Consider the following 22023-nt stretch of genomic DNA (forward strand, 5'->3'; position numbering starts at 1 on the left):
GGACCTGAGGGCTTGTCACCCAATGCACCAATTGGCAGATGACAGATGGCAGGGCACAGCAGGAGTCAGGCAGAGGTGGGTGCATTGAGTAATAGACAACCAACTGTCAGTGGACCTCATTCATCAGCCAGGGGACTGCAGGCTCCAGCACTGCATGGGTCCCAGTGGAGAGAAGCTATACAAGGCCTCCAGCCAGAGCCACACAAGGCCTGGGGTAGAGTAAAGAGAGACCAGGACAGAAGCTACATCAGGTTGAGTAGAACAGAGGATCTGCATCCACCAGGATCTGCACACACAGACAGGTTACACAAACTGACCTTTATTTGTTGTACTGAAGTCTGTTTTGGTTTTGATACAAAGTAACATTTTAGTACAGCATGTCCCACCTGTCAGATCCGTACCTGCCCACTCGCTGAACACTGAACAGGGCCTATGACCAGGGAAATAACCCCTGACCTGAAACTGTGCAGAGTAAGACCTTGAGAGTGGTCTGTGGCTTTTCTTAGTTGTCTGAGCTAGAAAATGTGTGCCTGTAAGGCACAGAACAGCCTTGAGGGCTGCAACTGTGTCTCTCTCTCTCTCTCTTTAAACAGCTGTGCAAGAAAATATATCCCTTTTAAAAAAAATGTCAATAATGGCCAAACTACAATCTAATGTCTAGAATTACAAAGAATAAAATGAAATCAAAGATTTCTTGCTAGTAAAATGAAATGTTAGGAACAGTATTAAAATATAGGTCCTATCCCAATGACACACAGAACCCAGTACAGTACCTATTAACAGGACACACAGTTGAAGAAGGGACTGAATGAGCTCTTTAGAAGGTTAGGTCTGGCACCAGAAGTGCGGTGGGGGTGGGGGTGGGGATAAGAAAAATAGATTGAAAGAAAAGAAACAAAAACAGAAACCCAACAAAGAATGGGCACGTCCTCGTGGAATCAGGCTGAGAATGTGATCAGGATGCAAATGCTCACAGGTTTTCTTCTTACGAGTCTGACCATTGTACCCACTAGAAGCTCTGGCTTCAAAGTCTGTGACATGAATGTTTTATGCCAGAAAGAGCTGCTACCTCCATGCCAGCGTAAGGGTTATCTTACACTGCTGAGGAAGTCTAGCACTAACTAGACTGTGATGCTTAACATAAGCTGCAGCTGGAGAAGAAATGAGGCCAGGGAGGCAGGAGAAAGGCCGAGAGGTGAATCCGCAAGAATGCCAAAGCCACCTTCCTGGTGTGGGAGGGCTGCCATGGCAAGATGGCCCCACCAAGGCACTGGTTCTGGTGCCAGCAGTGGTCTGAGCACCTGCAGTTGTGACGTCTTCCAGGGGAGGGGCCACCGAGGAGCAGGAAGTCTGTCAAAGTTCTGGTCCCACTGACAGGAACCTCCTGAAGGAAAGCATCCCCCTACCCCACAACAAGGTTCCAGAATTGTCCTGCCCAAGACGGTAACATCAAACCAACAGGGAGTCATGGGTCGGGATCAGGGGCTGGGCACCAACAACATGGAGCCATTCAAGTAAACATAGACAACCAAATACTTAGAAAAGGCTTGTAAACTTGTGATCAGGAAGGTCCTGCAGCACCTCTGCTGGGCTGGCTGTGGGAGGGCCAAGTCTTTGTGTTTCTGCTTTGTTTTGTTTTAAAGAGCACGTGTTGAGTGGTGCTGTCTACCAGCTGGGCCCAAATCTTTGTGGCTCTCTGTCTAACAAAGGAAGTGTTCCTGGAGTCCTGGTTCCAGGTCCTTCCCAGCTTGTTCATAGACAGACAGACAGACAGACCTCTACTGGCTGGAAAAGAGCCAGCCAGCTGTCCCCACCATCCAGTCATGGAGGTGCCTCTTGCACAGCTTGCTGCTAGGGTGGGCAAGCGGGTATCCACAGGACTTTACTTTGCTCTTGACTGACCATTGCCAGGATCTGAGTACAAATGCTGGACAGGGCTCCACCCTGAACGACCCCTGCAAAGAAGTCCACCAAACACAAGCAGGTTAGGTCAGCTCTAAGACAGACATTCCTGCCCACTAAGGGAAATGAACACAGCCTGAACTCTCCTGTTTGCTTGTCTGTGGGCTCCTTGACTCTCCCCCACATGACCCTCCTGCTTTCAGCAGTCAACTGGACTAAGTTGATTGTTCACAAACTGCCTGCCACAGTGCCTGGGTAGGAGAGACCGGCTGGCTTACTCTGTACTGGGGGGCACTAAAGAAGCACCCTGGGGGCATAGTAGAAAGTGGGGGAGAGGGGAAGGCAGCAGGGTACAGGCTACTCCAAGGCAGAGAGGACAAACCCTCAGAGGGCCAGGTACATTCAGAAAGTAACAAAGTTTATGTAATTTTGTTTGTTTAACCTAATTTAAAAACAAATCAGTATATAGTTTGTGCTGTTTTTTTTTTTTTTTAAATTTAACATTTTCCTTTTTCTACTGGTCTCCTGGTCTGTGATAAGCTGGGAATGAAAGTGAGACAAGGCTAGGGTCCATGGAAGTACTCAACTAGAGCCGAATCCTTTCGTGACAGCTGAGATGCCCCCACCAGCTCCTACTTTACCCAGTGGAGGCAGGGAAGCCAGAAACCTTCGTCAACAGGGTTCATTGGGCAACCAGAGACTGGAATTGCTTCACCAACCCACTTCAACCTTCATTCCCCCACCTCTCCCCACCCCCACGAGATGCCCTGGACAGCACTCAGGATAGACAGCTGCCGACACCGCTGGTCCACCTGGGCTCTTGCGGTTCCCAGCCTGTCTGGGGTCAGCGTGTTATGTTGCTGGGTGTTTGTGCCGAGTCGGCTCCTACTGCATGTTGTGGTCAGACCACGCCCAAAGGCTGGTTTGTGTAACCCTGCCACCTGGATCAGCTCTGACCCTGGCCTGGGCCTTTGGGCTGAATGTCTATGTAATGAAGGGTATGGGGCAGCTTAGCGCTAAGGGAAAGTCCAGCTCCTGGTTACTTACCTGTGAAGTACCTGCTGTACTCCTGATCGATCTTCTGTGCTGTCTCAAATTGCTCTTTGGAATGCCTCTGTGTTACCTTGTCCCTCAGGTAGACATGGTCTCTCTGTTCCCTGTGGGGGCAGGCAGGGAACTAGGATGAGTCTTGAACCTACCCCTGGTCTCCTCTTGCTTCCTTGGTCCAGGTATCAGGGGCCTCCATGAAGACAAATACTGGCTAGGCAGTGCAGGGGATCTAGGGAGCTTTCCCCTAAATCAACAGCATCTTGGCTGACAGGGAACCTGGGCACCTTGGTACCCCAGGATATGAACAAAGTTGGCAGACACACTAGCTGGCTCCAAACACAGGCACCAGGAGCTCATCAGCACAGAAAAGCCAGGTGGAGAGGGGTCTCAGTGAGTACAGCTGAGCTGGACTTAGCTCAGGCTACCCCTGCCTGTTGCACAGCATGCTGAGAGGAAAGGGAACTCTGCTGACTGAGCCAGCTGTACTCTGGAAGTGTGGTTGTGCCCATCAGGAAGGAGGTGCAAAGCTTGGCTAACAGGTCCTGCCCAGGTCTGAAGGGAGTCTGAGGTGAGTGCCGCTGTCCCAGCATCCAGCCCACCCCCAGTAGGAAGCCAGCGGGCCCAGACACCTACTTGATATGCTTGGCACTCTTGTAGCGGATGAAGATAACAATGGGGTAGATGTGCATGTGGTGTAGCCTTTCAATGGCATGCGGGGCAATGTCCAGAAGACAGTGCCGGTTCTGAAGGACAGTGGCAGAGAATGAATACAGACAGCAGGGAAGAGGACATATCTTCTGCCCACCTCAGGACCCACTGTTGCCCCACACAACTCTACCTTCCTCTAAACTAAAAATACCAGACAACACAAGCAAGGTTTCTAGAAGACCACTTAAGACAGGAAGGGGGAATTCACTGGGGGATCTCTCCCTCCCCCATCCACTGATGACTACTAAGGTGTGTGTAGGAACTGGCCGGCAAGCCACACCTCAGTGTGGACACTTTCTTGGAGTCCCACTCTACCCTGGCCTCACAAATCTGTTTCATTGAACAAGAATGGGGAACTGTGGTGGAGGGGAGCACACAGCTTTGCCTGGCTATAAGAGAAATATACCCCACGAGCCCCTCAGTCTCCAGAAAGGGGGTCAGCCTAAGAAGGACTACAGGACCCTGCATGTAGCTCTCCTCACTGATGTGTATTTCCTAACTGAAGCTTGTCCACAACAAAAAAGTAACGGGCATTTCCAGCTTCCAGCAGCTCACACTATCTGTAGAAGAGGGAACTGCAGACCAGAGAAGCAGCTGGAGAAGACAAGAGGCCAGAGGCTGAGGAGCAGCTAGAGTGTCTACTTCGCTAGCAGACCTTGCAGCCAACACAGTTCCTGGCATATGGACTCCAGGATGTCAAAAGCATCAAGAGATACTCTTGGCCTTTATGGGGGAGGGAGGAGGCTGGCTCTCTGGACCCATCTAAAAATGGTCTAGGAGAAGGCCTTCCCAGAGTTTAAAGCTCTCCTCAGTACCCCTTAGAAAGCAGAGCTGCTTGTACCCACAATGCTGGTGACACCTAGGTACTTCTCAGGGATCTGTGTATTAGTGGTGAAGGCAGAGACTCAAAGTACCCAGGAGGATGAGACCAAGAGCAGAGGCCTAGACAGGTGAGCTAGCTGAGGCTCAAGAGCCAGGGCAGAGGGTTCCAGATACCAGAGGAGCTCAGCCCTTGGGCCCGAGCCCTACGTACCTTTTCTGTGATCTCCTTTATTGAAGCTACCGTGGTAACATCAAAATGGCCACTCCTCCGCTTGTAGTCCACAAACAGGCAGTCTTTAACACCCCGCTCAATGGCTTGCTGGGAGGCCTTCATCACCTCTGTATGGTAAGATGCAGAAGTCAAGGTGCTGGGTACACAGAAAGGCCCCAATGCAGACAGAGCAACTAATTATCAGCATAGAGACCCAAACTGCTATCTGCTCTCTCGTCCAGAACAGAGAGCCACAAGCAGGACCTGTACACATCAGTAGGATCCTTAGACTCTGCATGGCAATTACTCTACATGGCCAGAAGGATAAGTAGATAGGGACAGACACACCTAGTGGGCACAGGGATGGGCATCTCTTACCGAGTGGGCATCTGCAGAATTTGCCAGGTGCTTCATTTACCAGCATCTCTTTCACCACGTCCAGTAAAGGACCCAGGATGAGGACAGGTCGAAGAGAGGTACAGTCCACTTTCTGGACCCGCTGATAGGCCAGGCTCACCGAGTCTAAGAGACAGAGGGGCAGGGTCATGGGCCCAGCCTGGACAGAAGAGAGCAGAACTGGACAGCCACACCCTGACCTTTCTTACCTGGCCATGTCTGTCTTCTTTATCTCTGAAAGCTAGGTCAGCTGACAGTGGCCAGCTTGCCTTGCTTTATCAGGACCAATTCTACATCTCAGGCACACCAGAGCATGACCACTCAGAGAACCACTGCAGAGACTGCAGGAGTTCCTCTGCCTCTGAGGACACTGGGAACAACTGATACTCAGTCATCTTACTCTTCATCTACTCCAGGTCTTCCTCAGTTATCCCATGCCCACTATACCCACTTCGTGTCTTCCTCAAGACACAGCTCCAAGGTTTGGAAGCCATGGAACATGAACAAGAAAGAAGGATAGGGTGATGAGGTCCACTTGTGGCCCCTGCCCATGGAGCAGAAGAAGTGGTGCCCTGAGACAGCTCTTCCCGTACAGATGGGAAATGTCTGAGCCAGAAGACAGAAGGGACCTGGGTTTTGAACACAAGGCCACATCCCTGGGCTGCCCACTAGCTCAGACTGTATGTTGTAGGTGGATGAGCCTCCTTTGATGATTTAGCTGCTGCTCTGATTCAGCTTTAGTGATCAAGCTACCTTCTTAGTTAACACAATATGAACCCCAACCCCAGATGCACAAAGTTCTCACAGGAAGAGATAGTCAGAAACTAACAGGCAAACTGCCCTCCTAGAGACCCCCAGATGGTGTACACTGGCTTTTCAGAAACACCAAAAGATACAAGTGTCCAGTCTCTGCCCTTTGGAAGCTCGTGCTACCTGGGGCCCCAAGGCAGCAACACCAGTTACCTAGACAAATGCTGCATAAGGGATTCCAGGTATGAGAGCGAAAAGTTAGGGAAATGCTGGGGTGAGCCAGTTCAAACTGGATGAGGTCAGAGAAGAGCAGGCTGGAAAAGGGCACAAGGTAACTGTGGCGGGTAGATGTAGGAAGGCCAGGACTCTGTGGGGATGGTTACAGGTAGAAGGCAGTGGCACAGCTACCTGGAACCACAGATACCCATGTGCAAAGACCAAACCCACTAACAAAACGAAGAGTAGGGATTGTCTAGCCTCAAAACACCCATCTGTATGCTTGCTTACTATGTGCATCCAACTATAATGACGTGATACCATGAATGGCTTGAAGCTCTATCTCTCCCTCAGACTGTTTGTGGAAGGCACCACAGGAAGTTCCTCTCTTGAGGACTCTGCAATGTTCTATGCACAGGTAAAATGTAAGCCTGGGCCGAGAGCTGCTGTCAGGATGTTGGAACTCAGGCACAGTGGAGGCAATACCCACAGCAAGTGAGACAAAACTGTGGCATTCACAGCAGCCACAACCCGAAGAGCCAAAAAATGCAGTGGAAAGGGAGGGCGGAGAGCGTGAGTCTAGGAAGCTGAGGATGCAAGCATGAACACCTGAGCTCAAATCCCCAGCACCCAGGGAAAAGGCCATGGCCACCTGGCTATAACCCCAGCCATGAAGGGACAGAGAGACGAGGGCTGCCAGCCTAGCTCCAGGTTCAGCAAGAGACTTTGTCTAAAAGAAATAAAGCAAGCCTTTCTCTGTCCTCTTTGAGTGCATGCTCAACCATAAACACACATGTGCACATACCATATAAGCTTTACTCATGAAACAATTCCCCCAGCATCTTCTTGTATAGCATTTTTTTTAAATTGTGGGGGTGGGGGTGGGGGGATGTATGCCATGTGTGGGAGAGAGGGTATGTGGGGTGTGTGTGTGTGTGTGTGTGTGTGTGTGTGTGTGTGTGTGTGTGTGTGTGTAGGGGAAGGCATGCATCCCATGTGTGTGCATGAATAGAGATAACAGCTATCTCCCCACTCACAAGCTATGAAGAAAATTTACAAATTAGAAATCTAAGTCAAAATCAGAGGTGTCCCCTGAAGCATTTACCAAATTCCAAAGCTCTAAGAAACAAGAAGTTAAATGTGTAAGAAAAACACAAAACCGCAGAGCAGTGGGGCTGAGACCCAGGTGCCAGCTCTAGGGGTCAGGGGGAACTGCACACAGCACGAAAGTTGGAGTCCAGCCCAAGGTAAGCTCAGCTGGACCCAGGTCGTCCCCAGTGCTGGCTCCTGAGGTGCTGCTGGAAGGCTTAACTCTCGGCCTCCCTGTTCTTGACAGTTCATCTGACCATTTCCAGGCATGTTTATAAAGAAGGCCCAAGCAAGATGACTCAGAGTCACCTAGTCAGGACAGCTGCCAGACAGTCCTCACAGGTGCCGAGTTTTATTATGACAGACAAGTTCTGGGCAGTCTTGGCAAGAGAATGAAAGCCTATTAAAAATAATCAAATGGAAACTCTGGCACTAGATAAGGTAATTTCTGAAATTAAGACATTGAACAGAGCACAGGACGAAGTCTTCGGGGAGCATCCTGGCCAGCTGAAGCAGTGAGAGAAATGGGGCTGGAAAGAATAGGGGAAAGCATCCAGAAGACACGAGACTGACACGACCTGGCCAGAGAACAAAGACACCATAGAAGCAGGTTGAAGGAAATGATGGCCTAGAACTTTCTCCAACATCAAGCTGTAGACTTCAGAACAAAAAGGTAAACAAACCTGGGCAGCAGAGCAAGGTCTGATGTGAGCAACAGAGACAGTGACCAACCATGATGAGCCTAGATGATACCTTAAGCATAAAAGCATGAGTGGCAACACTTACAGAACCATTATCTGTTAGGTGCAAATGTGCTCCAAGAGCTGGCTCACTTCTTGGTCCCAACAATCTATGGCTATTACCTTTTCTAGAGAGGTAAAGTTCTCCTGAGTTGTCTGGGAGGAGCTTAAATGCCATGGCAGGTGTCCCCATCAGAACATGGAAATTTGAAGCAGACATGGGTCGAGAAGGGGATATAGAGAGCAAAAAGAGGTTTCAAGACAATAGTAATGTGCCCAGAAGCAAAAGACCGTTGGCAGCCACTGCTCAGAGCCAACAGAGGTTAGGAGCTTCACAGGGCAGCAGCGGCTGCTGGTACCTGGCTTTGATCTATGGCACTAGACTTGGACATCTGGCTTTCAGAATGAATATACATAGTGATTTGTTACAGCAGCCATAAACGTATCCCCCTAGCATCGTGTGTGTGTGTGTGTGTGTGTGTGTGTGTGTGTGTGTGTGTGTGTGTGTGTGTGTGTGTGTGTGTGTGTATGTGTGTCCCGTGTCCGTGGCACACATGTACGCAGGTACCTAGAAGCTGACAGCCGCCTTCCTTGCTAGTTCTCCTATGGCACTTACATAAATGCTGGGGATCTGAACCCTGATCCTTGGCACTTGCTTTATTCATGGAGCAATCTTCCCAGCTTTAACCAGCATTTTTCAAATTGGGCATGCCATCTGTGTGTGGGTAGGGGCTGGGGGGGTATGCATGCCATGTGTGGAGGTCAGAAGATACAGCGTCAATCCTTTCCTTTCACCTTTATGTGAGATCAGGGAATCAACTCAAGTCTCTAGGCTTGCTCAGCAAGCTCCTTTACTCACCGAGTCATCTCTTTTAGCTCTAAGAATGGTAATTAAAAGTTCTTAAATAAAATGCAGTCAGCCCTCTGTATTCATAGTTTTGAGTTCATGGATTCGATCAACTGGAGATGGAAATATTCAAATCAGGTGTTATAACTAATGTAGAGACACTTAAGTATGTGGGAGATGAACTGAAGCCATCTGCAAACCCCATACCAGTGATTCATGAGCTACCAGAACACCTATAGACAGATGTGGGTGTCTAGAGGAGGCTTGGTACCAACTTCTTGATATACCAGAGTGCCGTGAACACCAATCTAAGATTCTATATAAAAGAGGAACTCTGGAAAGTGGCAAAACACGGAGAAATGCATCCCTGTGTACACTGAGCACTCAGAAGAAGGGTTGAAGGAAAGCAGAAAGACAAGCTCAGACACGCAGGAGAGGGGAAGGGGAACTGTGAACCTGGGGCGACCACAGGAGGATACGAAGCTGGGGTGGTGGAGAGTGGAGGTGCAGGGGCCAGCACTTCAGACTTCTTAGGAAACTGGTCCATGTGAGTGCCTGTGGTTAGAGCCACTGAAGTCCCCAAAAGACTTCAAACTGAAAACTGGCAAGGTAATTAGAGATACTTGATTATTCCCAGAGCAGAGGGAAGGACAGACAGAGAACGTGAAAGAGGAGGAAGGGTTGGGCATAAAGAAAAGACAGGGTCAGTCACAGGGACTTTAAACATCCGGTCACCGGTCACACAGTAATGAAGACTTGTGCTTCAGTCAAGTACACGTCCTGCCACCTGTCCACACCTGCAACTCGGGGCATACTCTGATACAATGTAAACGTATCACAGTAAATGTTATAAAAACTGCATTACTCTCCCCTCCCTTACCCTACAGTCCCCCAGGAACAGTAAACAAAACTATAAGGAAGCTCAAAGTATGAACTTTGGTGGCCAGAAAAAAGGTCAAGTGGGTGGAGACTAAGCAAGCAAAAATGGACTGGAAATAAGAACACCACACATTACAGATTTTCCAAAGGGGACACCACTGGAAATAAGACGGACAGAAAACAGTGGCAAGAAAACAGAACAATCCAGAAGGCGTCCAGTGCTAAAAAACAGTTTCAAAATGAGTGCTGAGGTTGGAGAGATGGCTCGGTGGTTACCAGCACAGGCTGTCCTTCCAGGTTCCCAGCACCCACCCACACGTATGGCTTGCAGCCATCTGCCACCCTAGCCCCAGGGAGATCTCACACCCTCTTCCGGTCTCTGTAGACACATCACATGTAGTGAACATATGTACATGCAGGTAAAACTCTCATACACATACAAAATAAAGGATTTTTTTTTTTTAAATAAGCAGTGCAGAGCTTCCATAGAAGTGACACGGACACGTCCACCAGCCCCTCGTTGAACATCTGAGAGATGGTGGGCGAGTGGTCCTGGTTAAGAACCACAGGAAAACCCCCACAGTAACATGACGGCAACTTACTCTGTTAATGTCAGGATAGTGTTTCAGGCTTTAGAGGTAAATAGGCAAATCAGAGCCAACAATATCACCAAAAGATAAACTTTCTGTACTTTTAAACTATATATAGCATTTATATGCATACAATCCCACACTAGAGCCACAGGTTATATAGAAACTGAGAGCGGACTAGAACTCCCCACGGGCTGATGGTAAAAGGGAACAGCCACTGTGCTTAATTTTTTTTTCTTTGAGACAGGGTCTCACTATGTAGCCCCAGCTGACCTGGTTATTTTTCATGTAGACAAGGCCATCCTAGAGATCCACTCCTAGAGATCTACCTGCCTCTGCCTCCCAAGTGCTGAGATTAAGGGTGTGCACCACCACACCCAGCAAGATCTTCTTCATCTGAATGATGAGAAGGAAGGAAAGGAGGAGGGAGGAAGAAAGAAACCCATCCCACAGTCTACTGCCCAGTGGCCCCACACCTTGTTGCCCAGAACAGTGAACACACCCAGCCACAGCTCCAGCCGACTCAGCAGCCTACCTGGAAGGATCCAGTGGAAATCACTGATGGGGGTGTGAATGAAGCAAGAAAGGCACAAGCCAGTTGAAATATGCATGGCACAGAAACCACTCTGCTGACCCAGGGCCTCTGCATGACTTGGAGTCTTACATTCAGCTAGGCTAGTTGGCCATGAGTCCCCTCAAACTTTCTTTATTCCCAGTGCTGGAATTACAGACACACCACACCTGGCTTTTGCTATGTGGATCTGAACTTGGGTGCTTGCACGGCAAGCACTTTATGTAATGAGCCATCTCCCCAGGCTCCTAATCCCTGTCTTTCTCCTTCCTGAAACAGGGTTGGGGGTACAAATAAATATGGTGGTAGAGAAGAGACCTTGAGGATTACAGTCACATGCTGAACTGGCAGATTCTCGGGCCCATCCTACTAGCCTGAAAGCCTACCTGCAGACAGTCTGAGAGAGCTGCTCACTAAGGCTGAAGTCCACTGGGACTGGAAAGCCTCTGGGCTGGGTTTAATATGAGAGACCCCCTCCCTTCCTTAGCAGGCTTCTCCTTCACTGACCTTGCCTGGGGGATTCTAAGCCCCCCAACACATATGCCTCTACCTGAGAAATGTCAGGAAGCCTCAATAATCCTGATAAAACCTGTTCAGCCAGCACCTGAGGTATGTTAGATAGCCTAAGGCCCCAGCCAATGACCTTTGCCTACCCCAGGTGTTCTTACCCTCAGTCCCCCAAAACTTTACAAGCTTTGAATCGCCCTAAATAAAGTAGATCTGCATCCTGATAGCTGGTCCCAGTGTGGTCATTCATAGTACGTACTCATAGGACTTCCAGACATGTTTCTGCTCCCCTTGCCTTGGTGGACTACAGATGAGTACCCAAAAGGCATGCAAGCTGTGTGAAGTCTCATGGTGAAGCTTTGATACACTACACCCCCACTCCTGGAGCCCATTGGAATGAACCCAGCACTTGCCTTCAAAGAGAGGAATGGAGTCATTGGAAAAGGTGTCCAGGGAGAGCAGGTCCTTGCTATCTTTGGACCCACTGCGTTTGTGTTTATGTTTCCTTCGGAAGAAGGAACGTCGTGCAGCTGCCGACAGCATCTTGGCTGTGTTGTCATCTTTGACCTCGGACATGCTGAGCCTCCTTGAGAACTCTTGGTCCATCCTGCAGTCACAGAGAATGACAATGTTAGGAAGACCATGGGGAGAGAGGAAGCTAGGTTCCCTCAGGTACCCCCCAGGCTTCCCTAACTACTGGCCTTTCCGATGCCTCAGGGCCCTCAGGCATCACCATGGCAACAAGAAGTTCAGGGTCTAGCTTGAGAGCAGGTAAATTCCTAGGACACCAAGCTCAAGGCAGTGTGACACTGCTGTCTGTTTTTCCTGACATGGAAGATTGAACACTACAGTTTGACCGCGTGACTGTATTTGCATGGAATGCCTAAGGGAAACCTAAAGATTGACGTGCAAATGAATAGCTCAGGGCAGGGGAGTGTAAGTGACAGAGTGTGCTGTGATTTGGATATGGGTCTAAGTGTGACTCTCAAGGGACTTGATCCCTGAGTAGCAGGACTAAGATGGAGTACTGAGGTGTCTATAAGAGACTGCGTGTAATGGAGATTGGTTAGGTCTCCACCCTGAGAAGGAATCAGTTACTTCCTCCAATGCTAGGTTGTTAAAGAGCTCGCCTGACTTGTAGTAGTGCTTGGTGTAGTGGTTTGAATAAGAACGGCCCCCAGAGACTCATAGATTTGAATGCTTGGTCATCAGCGAGTGGCACTACTTGAGAGGGATTAAGAGGTGTGGCTTTGTTGAGAGGAGTGTGCCACTGAGAATGGGCTTTGGGGTTTCAAAAGTCAAAAGCAGTGTCAAAGTCCCTGCTGCCTGTAGATCCAGATATAGTTCTGGATCTACAGCTACTTCTCCAGCATCATGTCTGCCTGCATGCCGCCATGTGTCTCATCACGACAATAGATAAACCTCTAAAACTGTAAGCCAGGCCCATTTAAATGCTTGCTTTTATAAGAGTTGATGTGGTCATGGTGTTTCTTCACAGCAGGAGAACACTAAGACACTTCCTGTTTTGCCATAGAATCTCTTCCTTCCTTCTGCTCCCCTACCATATTGTGAAGTGGCCAAAGAGGGCTTCACCAGATGCTGAACAGATGAGGCCACCTGACTTTTACACTTTCAACTCCAGAACCAAGAGAAAAACAAACCTCTTTTTCTTGTGAATTTCTCAGCCTCAAATATTTTGTTACAGCAACCAAAAACAGACACAGGGTAACACAGGGTAATAGTTAATTGGGTTTCTTTCAGAAGTGATGAACATGCTTTAAAATTAATTCTGAAGTAGTTGGGATGGTGACCTAGTTGATAAAGTGCCTGCCTAGCATGCTCAAGGCACCACATAAACTGAGTGTAGTGGGACAAGCTTATGATCTGAACACTCACGAGACCGAGGCAGGAGATCAGCTCAAGATCATCTACAAAGCAAGTTTGGGGTCAACCTGAGGTTACATGAGATCCTATCCAATCTGTGTGTGTGTGTCTGTCTGTCTGTCAGTAAATAAAATAATGGTGGAGATGATTACACATATCTTGTGAACATACATGCCCCTGCATCAGTCACTTGGACGGACTTGTCTGAATAAGAATTACAGCCTCATGACTGTTTGGAAAAACAGACTATGCATCCTGACTCTCTGTGGCATTTCTGTACACTGTCTACTCCAAGGAGCAGCTTTCTGGACAGTGATCGGGGCCACATGTGTTAGAGCTGCAGCTCCCAAAGGAGTCCACTCTCCAGCAGCTCAGGTCCCACTCCACACCGGTCACCTGTGGTTCTGGCCTGGAGACAGAGAAGACTTACACATATTTGCTGGGAATTTGCCCACGCTGCATCTTCTGGGCATTCTCGTCCAGCTGCCAGGCCATCCAGGACCCAAACATGCCCTGGGGCAATGTGTCATCCACGTACAGGATGTCATCTTTCTTAAAACTCAGTTCAGGCTCCACCTCTGCCAGACGGTCATACAGGGCCCTGGACCATGGAACAGAGGGCACAGGGTTGAAGAAACCATACCTCACACCTGCCTCTTGAGCATCTGTCTGTGCTGTCTCCAGATATCAGGAAGAAAAGGATTTGGGGTCATCCCAAAGAGGCCCCTCATATATGTTACAGAGCAGGACAGAATTATCTACTTTCTTTCCCTAATGCTGAGCTCATCCCTACTAGAGAAAGACTTCCTGTGCCCTGTCCTTTCTAACAGACATTTCCTATCTGTCTGTCTCTGAAGTCAAAGCCATTGCTTCCTGTAGACTGTCACCTCCCTAGGATGGAAAACATGTTACTTCCCACCTGAAGGATGAGAAAAGCATCACTCATGCAAGTTTTCATTGACTCTGTGGTCTCAGGTTGAGGGGAAAATGACAGGAGCCCCGAGCTATTCAGAGAAGATGCCTGCCGCCATCCCACATCATGATGCCCACATGACTTACAGGCACCATGAACACCTGGAATCAATGCATACTGCAGAGAGCTCTGAGAGACTTAGGGGACATCACAGTAGGAACATAACATACAAGGTAAGAGGCTTCAGGTCTCAAAATTCCTGTAGTCTTAATCCCTCCACACCAAAACAAACAAACAAACAAACAAACAAAAGCACTCCATATAGGCAAAGGCAATTTGAATGGTGGCCCTGGGAGCAAGTGTCACCCTATGAACTTTCCACAGAGAGCCCCTCCCTTGGCCCTAACCCTTACTGCTGGCACCTGATGTAGAAGCTGTCGCCGGACAGGCCTTTGACCCTGGTGAACTCCTCATGGCGGTACTGAACCTTCAGGCGGATGCTATCCTTAGGCTTCATCATCTCCACATAGACATCCTCCAGCGTCCTACTGCGCATATCCAGGTTGCCATACTGACCAGGGATGGTACCAGGGTGAGAAAAACAGTGTCAGGGATCACTTGGGTACTCAGGAGGTTGAAGAACGGTGCCTGCCTCCCCACTACAGGCTTCCCCAGTGCCCCCGCCCTGTATGACTTCATGGCTACTAAAGCCAATGGAACCACCTCGCAGTGATGACCTCTACTTTCTGCTTATGAAACTGTCCTTGGCATCGCGCTGGCTATTTTTATGTCAACTTGACACAAGCTAGAGTCATCTGAGGGGAGGGAACACAGACTGGGGAAATGCCTCCATAAGACTGAGATGTAGGCAAACCTGTAGAGCATTTTCTTAATTAGTGATTGATGTGGAAAGGTGCAGCCCATTGTGGGTTCTATAAGAAAGCAGGTAGTGCGGGCCACAGAGAACAAACCAGTAAGCAGCGCTCCTCCGGGGTCTCTGTATCAGCTCTTATCACTTGGTTCCTGCCTGTGTGAGTTCTGCCCTGACTTCCCTCAGTGATGGACAGTTATCTGGAAGAGTAAGCTGAAATAAACCCTTTCTTCCCAGAGTTGCTTTGGCCATGGTGTTTCATCACAGCAACTATATATAGTAACCCTAACTACGACAGCCATCTACGTGGTATCTTCCCCAGGGGATAGGAGACCCAGACAGTGAGAAAGGGAGCCACCTCAGAGACCCATGGCTCATGAGACTGGCTGTCCTTCTGGTTGTCCCAGACCAGAGCCAGGGATCCATAGGATGCCCCAGGGGCCCACCTCATGCCCCAGGGGCTTGGTGGTACCTGTCATTTAGAACACGAATAACCTCCGTTGACAAGTCACTGAGTGAAGGGAAATTCCATACCCTGTGTCATGTGAAAGGGCATGAGCTGACAACACATGAACATGGCCTGGCACACACAGTGGAAGAACTCACCTCAAGAATCAGGTCTCCTGGCACGAGGCCATCGGGACCCTTAGCAGGACTGTCATCTTCCACCTCAGCTACAAACACTCCATGCAGGTTCCCACCACACAATTGCACCCCAAGATCCAGCTGGGATTTCTTAATGAAAACAATGCGAGGTTCAGGAGTCTTCTTGCTGGCATCTCCTACAATCCTTTTGGGAAGGAAAATGAAGTCCTTAATGTACAAGGAGACAGGCAGACTGAGTGAAGAAAGTTATGACCAATGCCTGCTTCAAAGGTCTGGGCTTCCTGAGAGCTAAAGAGTGGACTGGTCACAGGCCGTCCTCTGTTGAGTCAGTACAGGGTTGGAGGCTAAGGGTAGCAATATGAGAGGCAGAAGAAAGAGGGTCACAAATCATTCAAAGGGAAAATGAGGAAGCCAGTAGGGGACAGAGCAAAGGGTGGCACCCATGCTTCTGGCTCAGCTGTCCTTCAATGCCTTAGGAGTCATGCCTTCCTGGATGGAGCTTGCCTGCCTTGGCCTCAATGCTTAGAGACAGCTCACTCAGGGACACAGCTGAGCAGTTTCTATGCCAACTCATGCAGGGTTCTCGACACCAAAAACTGAAGAGGCACAGGAGATGCTGGGAACACAGCAAGGAAGCCAGACATGTGTGGACACCCAGAACTGGATACAACCCTGGTGACAATTTGCCTGCAGCTAGGATTCAGTGGGAATATCCCCAGGCAGAGCTGCCCCAATCTGCAGGACACTGGGTTGACACCAGACTCCAGTAAGAAGGAGGTCAAATGGACCCTCAGCGTTACCTATACTGACCTGGAGCTGGGGGTGCTTTGCTTGGCTGGGGGTGTGCCAGGGCCTTCATCCTGTTCCATTAATGGGTCAATGACAGAAGGATGTTCTGGGGTTGCAGCACTGCTACCCTGGAGAGTAGAGTGAGGGGCAGCAGCAGGGTCCAGGTGGGAGCTAGGGGTGGAAAACAGAAGGACGGTGATGTACACACACAGCCGGAGCCACCCCTCCTGCACTGGCAACAGGCCTCGACTGTGAGTAAGGAATCTGGTTTCACACACTCAGACGAGGTCTGCCTGACTCCAGTGAGGGACCCTTTCCACAAGTGTCCAGCCCAGAGGACATGCAAAGCCACTCTCCCTTCTTGTCTGCTTCACCTCTGCCAATCCATGTGTGATGGCTCTGCATAGGACATGTTGTCCCTCCTGTCACCTACTCTGGGACCCACAGTTTAGGGGCAGGTACAGTGGATTCTGAGCCAGTGCCCCCAACCCCAGCCATCTACACTCTTAATGTTTCAGGATCCTGTCTCTGGATACCCCTTGCTCCAAATCAAGGTGATTCATCTTCCCTTACTAGAAGAATCTCAAGAACTTGGAACTGGCATCAGGTAAGTAACCCCCGTTGTACCTATCGCTCCACCCCAAGCCTGGATGACAGCCCCCTGGGAAGTTCACCTGGAGCGGGAGTGGCTGTTGAGCTGGTGGATGTGCGGGTTGTACTGGGCCAGGATGGTGATGGTGTCACACTGCTGTCCGATGATGAGTCGGGCCTGTTGCTCAGTGGCACTCCTCAGGTTTATGCCATTGAACTGGGAAGATGCCCAAGGTGGAGTCAATGATGGACAATGACCGAGGCCGTGAACGAGGACTTGGGAACATGGCTTTGTAGGGAGAAAGAGAGGAGGGAAGGAAGGAAGGGACATGCCCTCTTACCTCAAGTAACTGGTCCCCATACTCAAGTCCAGCTTGGTGGGCGATGCTCCCCATGGTCACCTTGGAGACATAGATACCACCCTTCTCTCCACTCACAATGGAGATGCCTAGAGGCTCTGAACCTTTCTGCACCTTCACATGGCGTGGCTCTTCCACGAAAGGCCTGGAAAAAAAGAGCAAATGTTTCAGGGCTCAGACCCAAAGCAGAATGGGGAGGCCGAGATCCAGCATGCAGCCAGCAGTGTGGAGGATGGCTTGGGGCTCAGGTGTTGTGATGATAGAAAAAGGCAAACCAGTTTTGGGCAAAGGTACACATTCCTGAAACCATGCAATACAAACACAGCACATCAAAACAAACAGAAAAGACAGAGAATGTTCATGTGAATTCTAAATCACACACACACACACACACACACACACACACACACACGTTTTTATTTGATGAAAAGATCCTATCAGCATGTGCACTATGCATATCCCATAGAGAAGGTTCCAAGACAGCCACTAGGGAAATGTGATGGCTCTGTAATTGCAACTTCTTCCCCAGCCCAAATGATATGAATAGGCAGTTCTTATACTTATGGGTCCCTAGGATGAAAATGAAGCAGCTTTAAGCCATGAGGAGAGGGCTGAGGGACACTGGAGCAACGATGTGCCCATGCATTTACTAAGCCAGGGAGCTGCCTCCCATATCCAAGGGCATGAAGTGGTGTGAGAACCTCATGTCAGGCCAACCTCAGACTCCTCAGCAAGGAGGACATGGGTCTAACGGCCATGGGCAGCCGCAGAAGGATTCTGTGGTGGAAGAGACACATTGATGGGTAAAGGTTAGGAGAGAAGGGACTCAAGGAAGGACTGCACACTTGAACAGAAAGAAGACCCAGGATTCTCATAAGCTCTTTCTTAGCTGAGGCTTCAGCAGCCCACCAGGGCCTCTTGGTCTCTGTTAAAGGCTGAGGAAGGGGGTCCCCTCTAGAGCCCATGGAAAGTTCCAGGTTGAGACAGGCCTGTCACTACCATGAGCAAACAGAGCATCCACAAGTTCAGAAGACCTCAGCCTGGGTCCCCAATGCTGTGTCTTAGAATAGCAGAGAGTAAAATGCTTTTTTCCTCTAACTTAAAAAAAAAACAAAACCTATTTTATCTTTATATTTATTTATTTGTGTGTAAATGCGTGCACACATGTGCATGCCATGTGTATGTATGGGGATAAGAAGACAACTTTTGGAGTGGGAATAGGGTTGTTTCTATCCTTCCACCATGTAGGTCCGGAGGATCAAACTCCGGTTGCCAGGCCTGGCAACAAATGCCTTTATCTGCTGAGCCATCTCACCATCCCATGCTCCCATGAAATTCTTCTTACACTTTACTGACACCCTACCACGTAGTTTTACTTCCCAAACCCACCCCTCTACAGGTCTTCCCTGACCTTCTAGCTCTACAGACAGTTCTGCCATTGCACATGTATCAGAGGACGAGGTAGTTTACAGCTACAGGACCCTTAGCAGACAGCCATCTAAAGACTACCCCCACAGCCCAGCCTAAGAAGACGGAGCAGTTGAGCCACACCAAGGAAGCAGCAGGACTACTTTCCAAGCAAAGTTCATCCTCATCCAGTGACTCCACTTCCCTCTGTCCACATTAATATAGTAAGGTTAGCTTATAAAGATGTGGTGGTGGTGATGCCTTTAATTCCAGCACTTGGGAGACAAGGGCAGGCAGATCTCTCAGCCTGAGTACAGCCTGGTCTACAAAGTGAGCTCCAGGACAGCCAGGGAGATATATATATATATAAATACATCTTTTAAAAAAGTGGGTGACTGGGGTTGGGGATTTAGCTCAGTGGTAGAGCGCTTGCCTAGGGCTTAAGGCCCTGGGTTCGGTCCCCAGCTCCGAAAAAAAAAAAAAAAAAAAAAAAAGGGTGACTAAATCTAATAGTGTCACATAAAAGCTAAGAGGCTGGGGATGGAGAGATTAACTTCACTCTTAGTAAGGTGTATTGCTCTTTCAGGACCTGATTCACTTCAGTACACGTTGGGCCACTCACACCCATCTGTAACTCCAACGTCACGGTATCTGATATCCTCTTCTCCCCTCCAAGGGCACACATGCACTCATGTGCATATACCTTAACACAAACACACAGACACACAAACATATACAGCCAGACACAGAGAAACTCACTCACACACACACACACACACAGAGAGAGAGAGAGAGGAGGGGGGGGGGGGGAAACTGTTCCAAATGACCCTATGAATCCGGTTTCCTGACATGGAAAGATAGAGAACACATCTGGGTGGGAGAAACTCCTAGTAATCTATCAGTGTGGTGGTTTGACTGTGCTTGGTCAATGGGAAATGGCTACACAATTAGGAGGTGTAGCTTGTTGGTATAAGTGTGTGTCACTGCATAGGCAGGCTTTGAGATCTCCTAGTGCTCAACCTCTGCCCAGTGTGGAAGAGAGTCTCCTCCTGGCTACCTTTGGATCAAAGTATAGAACTTTCAGCCCCTCCAGCACCGTGTCTGCCTGCACTGCCATGCTTCCTGCTATAATAATAATGGACTGAACATCTGAAATGGTAAGCCAGCCCCAATTAAATGCTTGCCTTTACAAGAGTTGCCTTGGTCATGGTGTCTCTTCACAACAATGAAACCCTAACTAAGCCAGTCCATACCTATGCATGCATGGATTTTGACAGAGGGCCTCATGAAGACTGTGAACAACTGCATCTGAAGGGAGAGAAACAGATGTCTACTCCATCCATCTTCCCATCACTCATCTCTAACTTGACTGTGAGCCCTAGCAGGGCAGGAATCACTCACACCTACCTGGCTCTCTCCTAAAGCAGGGTGCGGATGATGGGTGCATCACTCACGTGGCAAGGCCCTTTCTACTTCTGAGGACACACATCACTTGGAGAAGCCAGAGCTAGAGCTGAGCAAATCCCTCCACATTCTTGTGTGTGCCAGCCAGAAAGGACCCTGAACAGTGCCCTAGGTCCTGCAGCTGATGCCCTGGGACAGGGCCCTGGGCTCTCAGGATAATACTTGTTGAGTTTCTTTTCTCACAAGCTGAGGTTTTCAAATCTAATATAATCTATTTTATTTACCTCCTTACTTCCTTCCTTACTTATGTATTTAGGGTTTTTGAGACAGGGGCTTACTTGGCTATCTTGGATCTCAGAGATCAACTTGCCTATATGCATTTCATTTCATATGTGTGTGTATATACACACACACACTTTGGGGGCAGGACAAAAGAGCCAAAAGAATGCAGCAAACTACACATGAGGGCCAAAGACCAAGAGATAAGAATGAGTCCTGGTTCTAGCCTGGTTAGGCCAGGTTTGCACCCACAGAACTCCTGCAGGTGGTGTGGATACAGCCCACTCGTAAAATGGACTTAATTGTAGGAACATTCATGCAACTGAGAGTTTTACAACAGTGTTGTAAACGGGTCTAGCAAGCCATTAAGCAGCACTTCACTATCCCTGTCACCACCAGACCATCTCTAGCATCATACTTAGTCATTGCTTGGGGGAAGGGCCCACTCGGCTCTGTTCCTGCCATCTACACCTCGCCTGCTGGGTCTCTGGCATCCACTGTTTCTATAGTAGACCTCAGGCTCTCTGGACTACCCCATCACCAGACAGACATGAAGTGTCCGTTACACTTACCTGTCCTTCCTCCGCTCCCCATGGGAAGAGGGGTTGACTGCAATTCTGGGCAAAGTGGAGGCTGAGGTCTGAGGCTGGCTACAGAAGGACAGGGCATCGACATTCAGCGGGGACCGGGGAGGAGTGCTACATTCGGAATGTGACAATGAGCCTGCCAAGGACAAGGAAGAAGAGATGGAGGTGGCTGGCTCTGCCGTCTCGACACAGGCCGTTTGGGTCTCACCCTGTGCCCGGGGCCCTGGCTCTGCCGTCTCGACACAGGCTGTGTGGGTCTCACCCTGTGCCCGGGGCCCTGAGGATGGTCTCCACGGATTGCCTACTGTCCCCACAGCAACAGTCAACTTTCACTGGCCCACAGAGATGACTACAAGGGGACTCAGGCAGCAGGCACAGGAGGGAATGCCCAATTCTTACCTCTGTCAGAGCCCATGACAGACCGGGGATATCTTGGTGTTAATGGAATCTTAATCCGCTCTGCCTTGAACTGCAGGTTACTGGAAGACCCTATTGTTCCGGGAGGAGACATGGTGTCAGGCCTCGTGACTAAACCACAGCTCTAGGTCCTCACCTCCACTCAGCACATCAACACATAAAGCCTGTTGAACATCCCTGAGGGAAATGATCTGTAGAGAACTAAAAAGAAGCAGACCCGGAATGCTCCAGAACAAGAGCACATGCCCCAAAATGCAGCTGTCACCTAACTGCTGCAGCAGATGTTCCATCTTCTCTCTGAATCCCTAAAGACTTCCCCCAGGGTCTTGCTACCAAGCAACAGGATACCACACTATGGGCTCCACTTCCCATACGTATACACATAGCACACCCAGAATGACAGCTCCACTTCCCATACGTATACACATAGCACACCCAGAATGACAAACTCAGGGTCAGGAAACAGGACTCCAATCAAGAGGTCACCTGGAAAACCATGCAACCATCATAAACCCTGCAGGCAAAGGCAGCAGTTTGGAAAACACTGATATGGCAGACAGGTCACAGGACATCAGTCATCTAGAGGAAGGAGCTGAGCTCAGCCTCTGGAAGGAAAGGAGTCACGTAGGCAGCCCACC

At 49.4% G+C, this 22023-nt stretch overlaps 1 protein-coding gene across 2 annotated transcripts in view; it reads right to left on the reverse strand.

The window, feature by feature from the left end:
* Window positions 1–299: 299 nt before the first annotated feature.
* The window catches only part of Dlg5 (discs large MAGUK scaffold protein 5), a 107734-nt gene continuing 86010 nt past the window's right edge, over window positions 300–22023 (reverse strand). For both annotated transcript variants that reach the window (XM_032918379.1, XM_032918380.1), the window contains 14 exons: window positions 21368–21457; window positions 20954–21104; window positions 17274–17436; window positions 17016–17149; window positions 16363–16512; window positions 15553–15736; window positions 14498–14646; window positions 13593–13763; window positions 11692–11885; window positions 5072–5215; window positions 4694–4821; window positions 3586–3695; window positions 2950–3059; window positions 300–1955 (listed from right to left, as the gene is read on the reverse strand). In XM_032918379.1, coding sequence (XP_032774270.1) covers window positions 1852–1955; window positions 2950–3059; window positions 3586–3695; window positions 4694–4821; window positions 5072–5215; window positions 11692–11885; window positions 13593–13763; window positions 14498–14646; window positions 15553–15736; window positions 16363–16512; window positions 17016–17149; window positions 17274–17436; window positions 20954–21104; window positions 21368–21457 — 1982 coding nt within the window. In that variant the 3' untranslated portion in view covers window positions 300–1851. The remainder of the gene's footprint in view (window positions 1956–2949; window positions 3060–3585; window positions 3696–4693; window positions 4822–5071; window positions 5216–11691; window positions 11886–13592; window positions 13764–14497; window positions 14647–15552; window positions 15737–16362; window positions 16513–17015; window positions 17150–17273; window positions 17437–20953; window positions 21105–21367; window positions 21458–22023) is intronic.

Source organism: Rattus rattus, chromosome 12 (assembly GCF_011064425.1).
Source record: "Rattus rattus isolate New Zealand chromosome 12, Rrattus_CSIRO_v1, whole genome shotgun sequence".
Lineage (NCBI taxonomy): Eukaryota > Metazoa > Chordata > Mammalia > Rodentia > Muridae > Rattus > Rattus rattus.